The 13,841-nt window shown below is 38.3% G+C and overlaps 2 protein-coding genes across 27 annotated transcripts in view; one reads left to right on the top strand and one right to left on the bottom strand.

Moving 5' to 3' along the window:
• The window catches only part of XPA (XPA, DNA damage recognition and repair factor), a 61,548-nt gene that overhangs the window by 21,313 nt on the left and 26,394 nt on the right, over nucleotides 1-13,841 (bottom strand). The window contains exon 7 of one of the 4 annotated variants that reach the window (XM_063788473.1): nucleotides 7,491-7,608. The exons of the other annotated variants lie outside the window; for them this stretch is intronic. Within the exon in view, the coding sequence (XP_063644543.1) occupies nucleotides 7,559-7,608 (50 nt within the window). The 3' untranslated portion in view covers nucleotides 7,491-7,558. Of the gene's footprint in view, nucleotides 1-7,490; nucleotides 7,609-13,841 lie in introns of those variants that run through there. 4 annotated transcript variants of the gene reach the window in all.
• Nucleotides 1-13,841, top strand: part of NCBP1 (nuclear cap binding protein subunit 1) — a 40,247-nt gene that overhangs the window by 23,742 nt on the left and 2,664 nt on the right. For all 23 annotated transcript variants that reach the window (XR_008537147.2, XR_010148898.1, XR_010148896.1 and 20 more), the window contains 8 exons: nucleotides 1,436-1,539; nucleotides 3,742-3,864; nucleotides 4,854-4,956; nucleotides 5,766-5,859; nucleotides 7,144-7,247; nucleotides 9,567-9,681; nucleotides 11,643-11,771; nucleotides 12,389-12,502. Coding sequence is in view for 16 of the 23 variants with exons in the window: in XM_054658336.2 (XP_054514311.1) it covers nucleotides 1,436-1,539; nucleotides 3,742-3,864; nucleotides 4,854-4,956; nucleotides 5,766-5,859; nucleotides 7,144-7,247; nucleotides 9,567-9,681; nucleotides 11,643-11,771; nucleotides 12,389-12,502 (886 nt within the window). In the remaining 7 variants the exon portion in view is untranslated. The remainder of the gene's footprint in view (nucleotides 1-1,435; nucleotides 1,540-3,741; nucleotides 3,865-4,853; nucleotides 4,957-5,765; nucleotides 5,860-7,143; nucleotides 7,248-9,566; nucleotides 9,682-11,642; nucleotides 11,772-12,388; nucleotides 12,503-13,841) is intronic.

The raw sequence follows: 13,841 nt of genomic DNA, 5'->3' as shown, positions 1-13,841 counted from the left end.
AAGTGCTGAGATTACAGGCATGAGCCACCGTGCCCAGCCTGGTCTGGAATCTTATCCAGGTACATATATAGTGTTGAGTTGTCATTCTCTTCAGATTCCTTCAGTCTTGAACACTTAACTCTTTTTCTATCTTTGTGTTTTTACCAGTTTGAAAGAGTCTAGACCTTACTTGGATTGCTCTGATATTTCTCATGAGCAGACTGAGGTCTTAAATTGTTAATGCTCTTGGTGTGTCACTTCTAGAGGCACATGATTCCCACCACTGGTAATGTTAATCTTGATCCACCTGGTCATGTCAATATCTGCCAGCTTTCTCTACCTTAACCTCACCATTTTTCCCTTTAGTAGAATTGATTAGTATTTTAGATATTCTGAAGTTTTACTCTTACTCTGTTCTTCATCAGATCTCCATCCTGCTTTTAGCAGCTACCACTAAGATGGTTGCCAAGTGATGATTTTCTCATTCCATTATTTTTTCTACATTTATTAGTGAGCCTTCTGTAAGAGCTGTCCTTTCTCCCCCATTTATTTATTCCTTTATTTATATATCAGTAGGGACTAATTAATTTATATTTCATTCGATGGGTTATAAACTATGAGGATTATTTATTTTGATGCCCAAATTGTCCCTGATATGTACATGAGGAGCCCCGGTAAGCTCACTCTCTCTCTCTCTCTCTCTCTCTCTCTGTGTGTGTGTATATATATATATATATATATATATTATTTTTTTTTTTTTAACATCCCCAGCCATTCATTGAGCATTCCCTTATTTTCTAGAACAACATGTTTAGGATCATCTTGCGTTTTCTTGCCCTATCGCTGGAATCATCTATTTATTCATGGAGCCCTAGTTTCTAGTAAAGTAGTAATGGAATATGGTATTTAGGAGCCAAGATCTGGGCACTTGATATGCTCATTGCCATTGGGGTGTCATTGGTTCTAAGCCTCTTGGTGGACACACATCCATCCATCCATAACTGTTTTTATGTCCACCTGTGTGTATATATGCCTCCAATTTCAACTCAATACCTTATTTCTACACTTCTTCTCTACCATGATTTGTAAATACCTTCTCAGGCAGTAACAAACTTGGCTTCCATTATCCTCAATATTTATTTATTTGATAGAATATAGCCAGTTTCCAAAGCGTGCAGTCATCTCCACCATGCCCCATCATCACCCCACATACTTGGCCACCAGGCTCATGAGCTCACTCACCCGCACCTCAGTGCAAGCCAGTGAGTTTTGCAGTATGCCTGAGATTTGGCGTGCTGGCTTAGACAAAAACTCAAAGGATTTTTTTTTCCCTTTCACTTCTTGGTTGTCAGCTGAGTTCAAGTTGTTGGAGATCGTGACTTTGCAGGTAAGTTGGGTGTTACCGAAGAATGGGACTGATAAAAGATATTTTCTGAGGCTGTTATTTGTATTGTAGGTTGTCTTACCATCAGCGTATATTAGATATTGTTCCTCCTACCTTCTCAGCTCTATGTCCTGCAAACCCAACCTGCATTTACAAGTATGGAGATGAAAGTAGCAGTAAGTAATGAAACTAATCCCTCTGTCTTTAAAAGGTACCAGTTCAAGTATATCTGAAGTTAGTTGTTTAAAGTGGAGAAATTGAACTTTTTCTTTTCTTGGGGTTTATATTTCCTGTATTTGAAAGGTGGTCTATCATTAGCCACTGTTTTATTTGCCCTGTCATCATTTTGAGGATTTGGTTGTGATAAAATTAATTACTACTGGCTTATCATTTTTTCTCTTTTGAATGTGTTAAGTATAGCAAGATGAATTTATAGTTAGAACTTACTAAACTGAAAACGTGTATTTGTCATGGTGATGGAGGTTACTTGAATTCATTATCTTGTTCAGGTGTGGTATTGAGAACATAGATGCACATATTTGTGGCAGTATGCCTTTAAAAGTAAATTCTTAATTATGATTTTCTTACCTTTTGGTCACATAATCTCTGAAATTGCACCATAAATCAGGGAGTGTAATTTGATGTGCCATTTTGCCCTTTGCATAGTATTTACACTTAATGAAGGTAAAGTATTATACATTGTTGATCACTGGTAGAGTTAGGTGTGGAGTTTTTCCAACTTGTTCTTTGCAGATTACACTTAACACAGCCCCTCCATGATCCTTCCATTTTGTGTTGTGTAGAGGTTCTTTGTATCTCACAACTTTCTGCTGTTCTTTGCTTTTCATACTGTGTGCCTGTTTCTCCACCTCTGTCTCTGACTGTACCTGTTTTCCTTGAAATAAACTGTGTCGGTCCTGGTACATTTCCTATTTCATTATGTCAACTCTGAAAAATAGATATGATTATCAAAACTACAATGAGGAAATGACTTCCAAGAGGTCAAGCTAGAATGAGATTGCTTTTGAGTGGTGGAGCCCAAATTCAGGCGTAGGTGCACTAACTGAGTGGCCATGCTGTTAGCCACTGTGCTTTTTGGCAGATCAAAGGTTTATGCAGCACTTAGAAGTGCCGGGTTTTGAGTTTTGTCCTGTACTGGTTCCGAGAATGATAAGGTATAGTCTTTGCTATCAGAAAGCTCAGGCTTTTGTTGAAGATTAAGCTTTCTTTTTTCCCCATAGGAATAACTCCGCCTAACATTCAAGGCCTTCATAACCATTGTTCCTACTTTGTTATTTTTCACTTCTCCCCACATGGACCTCTATTTCTGCCAGGTCCATGTACTTTTTTATTTTTTCCATACTCCTTGTTCTTGACTTTGCCATTACCCCAGTCTGGAAAGCCCTTTCTAGCTCCACTTCCTTTTCTCCTTCTAGATTCTAGCCCAAGCTCAATAGCTGTAAATATTTTTTAACCTTTAGCAAGCCAGTTTTGTATTGCTTCCTGGCTGTGTCTAATGTGAATATCTTGGTTCCCCAGCTAGAATGTAGACTGGTGACAGGGGATTCTGTTTTTCTTCGCCTTCTTTTTTTTAGAGAAAAAGCTCACAGCAGGTGTAATATGACTGTCCTCACATGACTGTTGTAATTTACTTTATTCATTCCAGTAACTCATACTCTATAACAGGATTGCCTTTTTTGTTACCTCTTTGTCTACCTTACATTAAAAGCAGATATCTTGTTGCTGTGGTGATGCCTTATGGTGTATATTAGCACAAATTTTTATAATAAGGACTCAACTGATACCAACCAATAGTAAATACAAGGAGTCCCATCACGTGAGCATCTGACTTACGTAGATTCAAGCTTGTGGACTCAGCAAAAAAGAAAAGTACAAAAACAAAACCTCTCTGAAGTTGGCAGCCATTACCTTGTTGAGACTCAGACTTCATTTCCACGGTCCCGAGGAAAGAAAGAGGAAATGGGTGTTGGCAAAATGAAAGAGAAGTACGTTGGTTCTGGGATTTTGAGCCCAGGAGAGTTGAGGGCATTAAAAGACAGTTTAACTGTGTCCATTTTTCTCCTTACCATTCATCTTGAGGATGATCAGCACCTTGTGCTCTAAATTTTACTTAGCTAAGTGTCCTTAATGAATTGTTGAAATGAGAATTGTCCCTTTTTAGGTGAAAAACCATTAACCTATTAGAAAAAGCTTTCACATACGGTATTTATATGTGATTAAATATTGACCTTGGGATAAAGAGCATCCTATTTTGAAAGGAAGAATTAAAAAAAATTTTTTCTCAGTTATTTAACTGTTCATTAGAATAGTCTTGAAACCTGATCTGTCATTCCCCTTACCCCCAATTCTGTGTTTAGATTCTCTTCCTGGACATTCTGTTGCCCTCTGTTTAGCTGTTGCCTTTAAAAGTAAGGCAACCAATGATGAAATCTTCAGCATTCTGAAAGATGTACCAAATCCTAACCAGGATGATGACGACGGTAAGTGGAATTCAGTATTTCTTAAGTGGAACTATGTATAGGCCAACTTAAAGCATAAACATAACTCTGGCAACATGATGCTCTTAAAGCAATATATCTATATCTGTTTGACCTGTTCAGACTGTTGTTCTTAGCACCCCAGGTATTTTCCCCTTATATAAAAAGAGATCCTAACATTTCTGTGATATAGCTTACTTAAGAATATAAACTTCATCGTAAATACAAAGTGAAATATGTTACCATTCAAGGATTTTTAACCCCTGCTTTCACCATAGAGAAGTTCCTGAATAGAAAGACTTGGTGTGTTATAAAGTTGGATGTTTTCTCCAAGTTAAGCTATTAGAATAATAATGTTTAACATTTACTCAGTTATATACCATATAATTCCAACCAGAATCCTAGGAGTTTTTCTGGGCAAGAGTGGGAAAATTGACAAAATAATTTATACAGTTGCCTGAATCAATAAATGGATATGCACATAGAAAAACTACTGAATCAAAATAAGATATTAGTGGCCTTTGGGTATTTATTACTGGGATTTTGTTTGGATATCTCTAAGAAACTTGTATTATGATATTAGAGAAAATGAGTTTAGAAAGCATAAGCCAAAATGATGGCATTAAATTCAGATGTTGTCAGACATCTTAAGACATAAGCTTAAGTGTTAAGGGTTTGCTGGGTTTTTTGGTTTTTTTTTTTTGGTATTAATATAATAGAGACTATGAATAAGGAAACCTGTGTGATTTTTTTTTCAAGGAATGGATGATAGAATTAAGACAGTCACATAAAACTAAGACTTAAAATTACAAGTGGTTTCATATTTTCAGTGTTTGAAATCAGTGACGGTCTTTTATTGTTTATTAGAACCAAAAAACATTACACAAATATCTGTGTATAGATGTGAGCAACCATCTATTTAGCATTTCAGGTAAGGCACCAAGGAATTGCTGTTCTTACATTTTTCTGTTTTACTATAAAATATTTTTCAGATGAAGGATTCAGTTTTAACCCATTGAAAATAGAAGTCTTTGTACAGACTCTGCTACACTTGGCAGCCAAATCATTCAGCCACTCCTTCAGTGCTCTTGCAAAGTATGTATGAGTACAGAGCCTTGCTTGAGAGTTTGGAATTTTGCTTGGTGAACACCAGTGGTATGGTAATTTTTACCTAAGATTGTTGAATATGAAGATCTTAATAGTGTATAATTGGACACAGTGGGTTTGGGTTTGTGGTAGCTAAAATCCATATCCTAAGGCTTCCGTCAGTCTGTTTGTACAGTTGGCATATGTACATGGTAAGTGCTTTTTTTCATATAGACATGTAAAGAAACTAGTGAAAAACCTAGATTTTTGGGACAGTCATATGCAGTTGGAAGTTCCCACGCTAAATATCTTTCCAAAGCAATGTAAGAAGAAATTAGAATCAGCTACATTGTTGGGAGTCACGCAAAGGTTGGCATCTGAAGACAGGTATTTTTAACTTGTCAGACAGGGTCCAAAGGAAGAAAGAGCACATAGATCTTCCTTCTGCCAAGCAGAGAAACTGGACATCTCACCCCATCTCTGTCTCCAAGGCTTTATATTACTTGCAGGGTTCCCACAGAAGATGCAGTTTGAATATTTCACCATGTTTGAAGACAGTTTCTTAGTCCTTACCTATTCTTTTAAACTGTAGCCCTGGGCTAACAGTAGTATATTGTAAATGTCTTGAGATTTTGTGACAGCTTCCTTAAAAACTATGAATCTGTAATCACACTTTTTGCATCCTTAATGGTTAATACTTAGTTATTTTGCATTTATATATTGCATTATAAATTGAGTAACATTGAAAAGGCTTTGAAAACACTAAAATGTTTAATGAATAAGTATATATGGTATTTTTTTCCCATCATTATCAAAAGGTTTCATGAAGTCTTCAAAACCCTAGCTGAAAGTGATGAAGGAAAGTTACATGTGCTAAGAGTTATGTTTGAGGTCTGGAGGAACCATCCACAGGTAAAAATTATTTAATTAGACATGTTGAAGCTCTGATTGTATGGGTATAAAAATAAGGCCGTTAATTGCCATTGTTTTGTTTGTAAAACATGAAATTTGACTCTGCCTAGATAATGGTTTTTAGATCTAATTCTTTCAGTGCAATGGGAGTAATGATGTTTCATTCATTCTTGAAAGAGTAAGCATTATGATTTGGTTTTGAACTATAATATCTCAATATGTTTTAAATGTTCAGGAAAAGGTTTATCTAGTCTATCCAGTTTCTAAATGCAAGCTCCAGATTTCTCAAACCTTGATATATATTGTGTATGACAAAGAAACATTTAAATAAATTTCATAAAACAGTGAGTGTGTAATGATAAAACATTGTTTTACATTTAACTTCTGGGGTTCATTGAAATTATGTATTTTTTTGAATAGGTATTAGTACCTGAAATTTAAATTTTTTTTTGGAGACAGAGTCTCACTCTGTCACCCAGGCTGGAGTGCAGTGGCGCAATCTTGGCTCACTGCAACCTCCGCCTCCCGGGTTCAAGTGATTCCCCTGCCTCAGCCTCCCGAGTAGCTGGGATTACAGGCGTCCACCACCACACCTGGCTGATTTTTGTATTTTTAGTAGAGATGGGGTTTCACCATGTTGGCCAGGCTGGTCTGGAACTCCTGACCTCAGGTGATCTGCCCACCTCGGCCTCCCAAAGTGTGCTAGATTACAGGTGTGAGCCACCGCGCCTGGCCAGTTTTTTCAAATTTTTAACTGTTACCATTGAGAGTTTTTGTTTAGTCAACCTGTTTCTTGTAGTGCTAGAGCAAAGCAAAGGGGAGAATAAATCTTAAGACCTAATGATCAGGCCAGGCGTGGTGGCTCTTACCTGTAATCCTAGCACTTTGGGAGGCCGAGGTGGATGGATCACTTGAAGCCAGGAGTTCGAGACCAGCCTAGGCAATACAGTGAAACCCCCGTCTATATTAAAATTACAAAAATTAGCCAGGCATGGTGGTGCACACCTGTAATCTGAGCTGCTCAGGAGGTTGAGGCAGGAGAACTGCCTGAACCTAGGAGGTGGAGGTTGCAGTGAGCTGAGATCGTGCCACTCCACTCCCGCCTAGGTGACAGAGCAACTCTGTCTCCCAAAAAAAAGACCTAATGGTCAGATTGATCAATCAATTCCATAGCCACCAAAACTAAATTTTATAGCCCTCCTATTTTACTTTTATAGCAGCAGTGTGGTGGCACATATATATGTGTGTGTGTGATTTACTTGAATAATTCTTCTCTCATTGTAGATGATTGCTGTACTAGTGGATAAGATGATTCGTACACAAATAGTTGATTGTGCTGCCGTAGCAAATTGGATCTTCTCTTCAGAACTATCTCGTGACTTTACCAGGTAATATAAATTATTTTATGAAACTTGTGTTCCCTAAGAATTGATATATGTGTGGTCTCTTATACATAAGCTTCAAATTCTGGTCCAAACCAGGTTGATATTAATATACTAACGGTCCAATCTGGTAGGATTGGACATGGCAAAAATTCCTAGACAGTGGAAACATACACAGCCTATCAGGTTGCAGCGTCTCTTAGCAGGGACACTCTTAAGTTGAATCAAGACTAAGCCAGTGAAGTAGAAATCCTGTTGAAGGATCCAGACTGTTGGGAGAGAAAACTAGCAAGAGCCAGCTATGTGCAGAGTCTCAGCTAGTCCAGATGGAACTCGGGAAGGGTTCCAGCTTCAGTGGGGATGGCACCTAGAATGCACACCAGGAAGTAGGAGAAATCAAAGTCAAAGTAGAGTAAATCATGGAGGGAGCCAGGAAAGCTTGGTGATTAACAAGACACCTGAGGGATGGGGGAAAGGGGTTCTCACCACAGTCATAATCTTAGGTTTAATGCAGAAGATTCATTCTGCCCTCATTCCCCCTAACGGAAAGAAAGTTTTTGCTGTTTGGTTCTTATTTATGAAGTTCATGGACTTTACAGTTGATAGGACCAGGGCAGCAGGAGTTGACACAAAGCAGGAAACTAAAGCAAATTACTTGTAAAAACATAAAAGTCCATCACAACCTTTAACTTTTCCACTGTATCTGTTACTGCCAGAGGACACTGATCAGAAATATACTGAATTGTTAGGGTGATAGGGTGTGATCTAAGGTTGTCATACCGGCCAGGTTGGCCTTCATAAACAAAGACAACAGAAGAACCTTTTCAGATTTGTAAACTCTCAGAAAACTAACCACCCGAGTATGTTTTAACCATTGTCCTGAGTGATTTACGTTTTCAATTCATTTTATCCTTACCGCATCACCGTAGAGAAAGTTCCATTATTGTCCACATTTTACAGAATAGGGAAGTGTCACAGAGTGCTTTATCCTGCCCAAAGTCACACAACTAAGCGCAGAGCCAGCATTCAAACCCAGGCATTCTGGAATCTGTATAGTGCTCAACAGCTCCATCTGTTCTTTAACACCTAGCTCAAATATTTGTAACTCTGCAAACCTTTCCCTGACTATAGTCCACCCCCTCCAGAGTTAAAGTGCTCTGCTCTTTTGTCCTGTTTCCTAACATTCTAGACTTGGAGTTTTATGAACAGATTGTTTTATTATCTTCCACTTAAACTATTATTTGGGTCAAAATTTGTAGAAGGAAGTACAGTTCACCCTTGAACAACATCAGGGGTTAGAGACACCGACTTCGCCCCACCCACCCCACCCCACACAGTCAAAAATCTGCATGGAACTTTTAACTGCATGGAAAATTTAACTAGTAGCCTACTGTTGACCAGAAGCCTTAGTGATAACATAGTCGATTAACACATATTTGTGTTGTATGTGTTATATCCTATATTCTTACAATAAATCATAAGAGAGGAAACATTCATGAAGTGAGAGTGGATCATCATAAAGGTCATCTTCATTATCTTCACATTGAGTAGGCTGAGGAAGAGGAGGGGTTGGTCTTATTGTCTCAGGTGGAAGAAAACCCATGTGTAAATGGACCTGCACAGTTCAAACCTGTATTGTTCAAGGGCCAACTGTACTATTCTGTGCTGGGTTAGGAGACCTAGTTTATAGACACAAAAGTAGCTGAGAAGTTACTTTTTAAAAGAAAAACACTTATGCAACAAACATTTCAAAGCACCTACAAAGTGATCTTAGTATGTATTTGCTAGTAAGAAAGCTGACATATAATTATCTCATTCTTAGAGCCCATCAGTTGATACCTATTATCAACTAATGAGTTTCTTAAACATTCCAAGAGAATAATTGGCTGAGTGTGTGCTAGTTAAATAGTATAAAGCATGGGAAATAAGTCTCAGGTTAGGTCACCATTTTGAGAAAATTTCTACACATAATGTTTACATTTAGGAGAGGAAAAATGTATTTCCATTTTTAATGTTAATGTCCATCATAGTTTGCCATTTCAATTCAGTAAGTATGTACCTCTGGTAAGGGATGGAAATAAGAAAAATGACTACACAGTACTGCCCTCAGGGGACTCGCCTGAATCTAATGGGTGTAAAGATAGATACTTGCACAATTTACAATAAAAGACCAATTTGTAAGTATTGCTGGAGAAAGATGACTAATTCAGCCCCAAGGACAGAAGGCTGTATCAGCTGTTAAGAATGAAATTATAAAAGTTGAAAGATTTTATTTTCTGTAACCATAGCTTGACATACAATAACCAAATGCCATATTTCTTTAAGATTGTTTGTTTGGGAAATTTTGCACTCTACAATTCGTAAGATGAACAAACATGTCCTGAAGATCCAGAAAGAGCTGGAAGAAGCTAAAGAGAAACTTGCTAGGCAACACAAACGGGTAAGTTTTGTGTAAACTTGTAAGTAGTTAAAGAAAATATACCAGAAACTCTGGAGAGGATTCAGAGTTCACTATCTTGATGATATTTCATTTTTTCTGAGCCCAAATTAATGCAGAGCAGAAATTTTTCTGAGCCCAAATTAATGCAGAAGCAGAAGAGGAGGAAGGAGCAGGTAGTGTGTTGTGTGCTGTTACACTGCATGATGAACCAGTTCAGGAAGCCACAAACTTCACTTCCTATAGTTCACCATCTCTGGGTCGGCCTCACGTTTGCACAAGGGAAGTAGCAGAAGGGAAGAGGACACTTGTATTTCTATAGGAGTCTCTGGGGGAAGAGGGAGAGGACTATAGATACTTAACACTTTCCCCGTACCGTGAGGAGGAATGGGGCAGTCATTCCCAAGTTAACGGAATACTTCTCATAGTATTAATTTAGTATTTTAGCCATTTTGGAGGGAAGCAGTGAGTGACTTAACATGATACTACTATTCATTATGAAAGTATTTTCCAGTGTTATGCATATTTACCATAGTAGAAGGTGAAAAAAAGTTGAGTTTAGTGCCCTATAGGAACCTTTCGCAAGTTTGAGTACCAGTCTCCATGTAGACATACCTGTATACATATATGGATATAAACACTCAGACCTGAAATACTGTAAGGTAAATGGTGTCATCTCATTTTGTAGATGTTATAAAGTGAGACATAGAGAAGTTAAGTAACATAGCTAGTAGGTTGCATAGCTGGTAAATGACCAGAGCTAGGTTCTGACACAGGTCTGTCAGACTCCAGAGACTTTTCTCTCATGCCACACTGTTTCTAGAAATGTGCTGTCCAACACAGTAGCCACTAGCTGCACGTGACTATTTTAGTTAAATACAATTTAACATTCAGTTCTTTGGTCACACAACCATATTTCAGGTGCTCAGTAGTAACGTGGTTGCGGTCGTAACAGGCTGCACATATTTATATAACATTGGCCCCATTGAAGAAAGGTCTATTAGGTAGTAGTGCTCTAGAACCTTACCTTTGAGTGGTGTTAGGAAAGGACAGTCGTGTACCCACGTGTCTAGAACATAGAGCAGACCTCATAAATGGGCTGTGTTTATAGAGAGAAAGGCAAGATTCTGTGATATCCGAGAGCAGGGTTCTGATAATTTTGCTTAAAGCGGAGAGATCAGTAGATGGGGCCTTAGCAGTTAAGTATTAACCTCGAAGAATTACCAGGCTTTCTAGATTCAGTGATGCCACCTTCTTGCTGAAAGTACCTTGGTATGTAACACCTTAGAGCCACGTTCTGGCTCTGCCACTTTCTGACTGGGTGATGCTGGGAAAGTCATCTAACCTCTCAGCCTTTTTTCTCTGTAAAATGGAAATAAACCATGCCTTGTTTTTCTTTTCCTTTAAAAAGAAAAAATTAAATTCTATAAACTCTTCAGAGTGAGCTGGGGGCAGGGATTATTAAAGCTTTACAGGAGTATATTGAGCCCATCATTGCCAGCAGAAAGTCTTAAACAGCCCACTTTGAATTATTATATGTCGGCTGGAGCCATTTCTAAATTATAACAAGAATGAGCAGCCTTGGCCCATAGGACTTGCCCAGTTTTTCTATATGGCCCATTAGCAGATGAATGATTAGCAAGCTGTCTCCCTGTTGTTACTGCTCAAATGGTCAAATAGTGATAAATTGTAGCCAAGTCCCCCCATGTTGTTACCAAGACAAGTGCCACTAAATTTCCCTGGCCTAGATAAGAACCCATGGAATTTCTGAATGAGAAGACAGTGTATCTGAACCACAACAGGACTTTGAGGTATATATGTGTGGGTGGCAGGGTGGGGGGTATTTTCACTATAGAATATAAGTCTTAACATTTGGCCAGACACAGTAAAATGCTTCCCCTGGAGGAGATTTAACACACTGGAATCTAAATGGTATTTTCCTTTTGTTCATTTGCCTTCTATAGCGAAGTGATGATGATGACAGAAGCAGTGACAGGAAAGACGGGGTTCTTGAGGAACAAATAGAACGACTTCAGGAAAAAGTGGAATCTGCTCAGAGTGAACAAAAGAATCTTTTCCTCGTTATATTTCAGGTATCTTGGCTTGGGACATTTATACATAAAAGGAAACAATACATTTCTTTAGTTTTAGTTTTTAAAAATGTTATTTTTCATTGTAAAAGGAATACACATTCATTTATAGAAGAGATTAAAAATATAAAAATTTAGGAAGGAAATAAAAGTTCACTACTCAGAGGCAACCATGTATGTCTGAGTTTCTCTGCTGTTTACTTAGTATTCTCGCATGAGCATTTCTCCATGCTTGAAAAAAAATTGTGGGTTGCTTTTTTTATATATGTCTCGTTTAATTATTCCTCATTGCTGATCATTTTCCTTCCATGAACATTTTAATGCATAGATTCCTGTTAAAATTTGATTACTTCGTTAGAATAGATTCCAGGAAGTAATATTACTAGGATAAGTAATTTAAGACATTAAAGGTCTTTATGTATTGCCAGGAAGAATGTACCAACTCATGTTATTACCAGTCTGCCTTTCTAGGTTGACTTCATGAATGATGGAAGCTAGGCACACACACCACAAAGACAGGGTGGAACAGGCAATACTTTGGGGTTTCTTTGTCATGAATTTTTTTCCAAAGTATAAGATTCTGTCTGTAGTACTACCTTAACTTCCTTCTCCCTTTCCAGCGGTTTATCATGATCTTGACCGAGCACCTAGTACGATGCGAAACTGATGGGACCAGTGTATTAACACCATGGTATAAGAACTGTATAGAGAGGCTGCAGCAGATCTTCCTACAGGTATGTGGGGAACTTCATTTAGGTAATAAACAACACTATTCTCAGCCACAAAGATTTTTCATTAAAAAAAATCCTTGTCAAATTTGTTAGGAGGTTATATAGTACCTGTTAGACCCTTTAGTTCATATCCATTTGCTGCTACCATTGCTCATCAGAATATTTAGGCTTAAACTGATTCTGTACCACTTAGATTCCTAATTGCCACCCCCCCAACAACCCCCCGCCCCACCTTTTTTTTTTTGAGATGGCATCTCACTCTGTTGCCCAGGCTGGAGTTCAGTGACACGATCTCAGCTCACTGCAACCTCCACCTCCTAGGTTTAAGCAATTCTTCTGCCTCAGCCTCCCATATTGCTGGGATTACAGGCACCCGTCACTACTCCTGCCTGATTTTTGTATTTTTAGTAGGGACAGAGTTTCACCATGTTGGCCAGGCTAGTCTCAAACTCCTGACCTCAGGAGGCCTCCGCCTCCCAAAGTGCTGCTGGGATTACAGGCGTGAGCCACGGTGCCCAGTCTCCTAATTGTCATTTTCTATGCTGGGGATCCTAGCTGTAATATAAAATGTAGAGGACAAAAATATCAAGAGGACAGTAATTGGATTTATAAGTCCCTAAAAAGCCAATGTTATCCAATGTGCAGGTGGTAAACTGTCCACAGAATCAAGGTAAGCTCCCTAGGGTCTCTCTGCAAAAGCAAAATGCCGGCACCTATTCTCACCTAGATTTAAGTTAAAGGTATATAGGAGAGTGGAGCTAATTCATTGTATCTTCGGACACTACTCCCCTAAATCTTCATTTGTTCATTCTAGAAGAATGATTAATGTAGAAGTCACTCTAAGTTCAATTCTTTGAGCCTCCAAATAGGAATTCCCTCTGATTTTATAGTTACTGCCAGTTTTAAAAGCTTTAACAGTCTCTAGTCCTATAAGAATCTCTGAGTGTATTCATGGCTTATAGAGGAACACATAGACAAGAGTATTTCATTTTCTGACTGTTTATCTTCCTGTCAGTCCGTCTGGCTGCTTTTTAAAAAGTTATAATGTATTATGCCCTGACTGGGGAGAGAGCCAGCTGAGCCTAGTCTGTAATAGTACTAGGAGCAAGCAGGCACTGCTGCCACTGCCTTGAATCATGAATTCTGTTTACATAGAAGTTGGTAAGAACTGGATTTTTTAAAAAGCTATTGAGCATCCATTTTTTTCATTTCCCTTATTATTTTTTTAATGTTGGGGATTTTCAGGGGTCCATTATTCCTATCAGCACTTTTTTTCCCCCTTCCTCTTTTCATCATTCTGCAGCATGGGTGGGCTGCTGAAGGAAATGTTCAACAAGATTGC

This window comes from Pan troglodytes, chromosome 11, assembly GCF_028858775.2.
Source record: "Pan troglodytes isolate AG18354 chromosome 11, NHGRI_mPanTro3-v2.0_pri, whole genome shotgun sequence".
NCBI lineage: Eukaryota > Metazoa > Chordata > Mammalia > Primates > Hominidae > Pan > Pan troglodytes.
The sequence above is the reverse complement of the archived record's forward strand: the minus strand, read 5'-3'. Positions and strand labels throughout refer to the sequence as shown.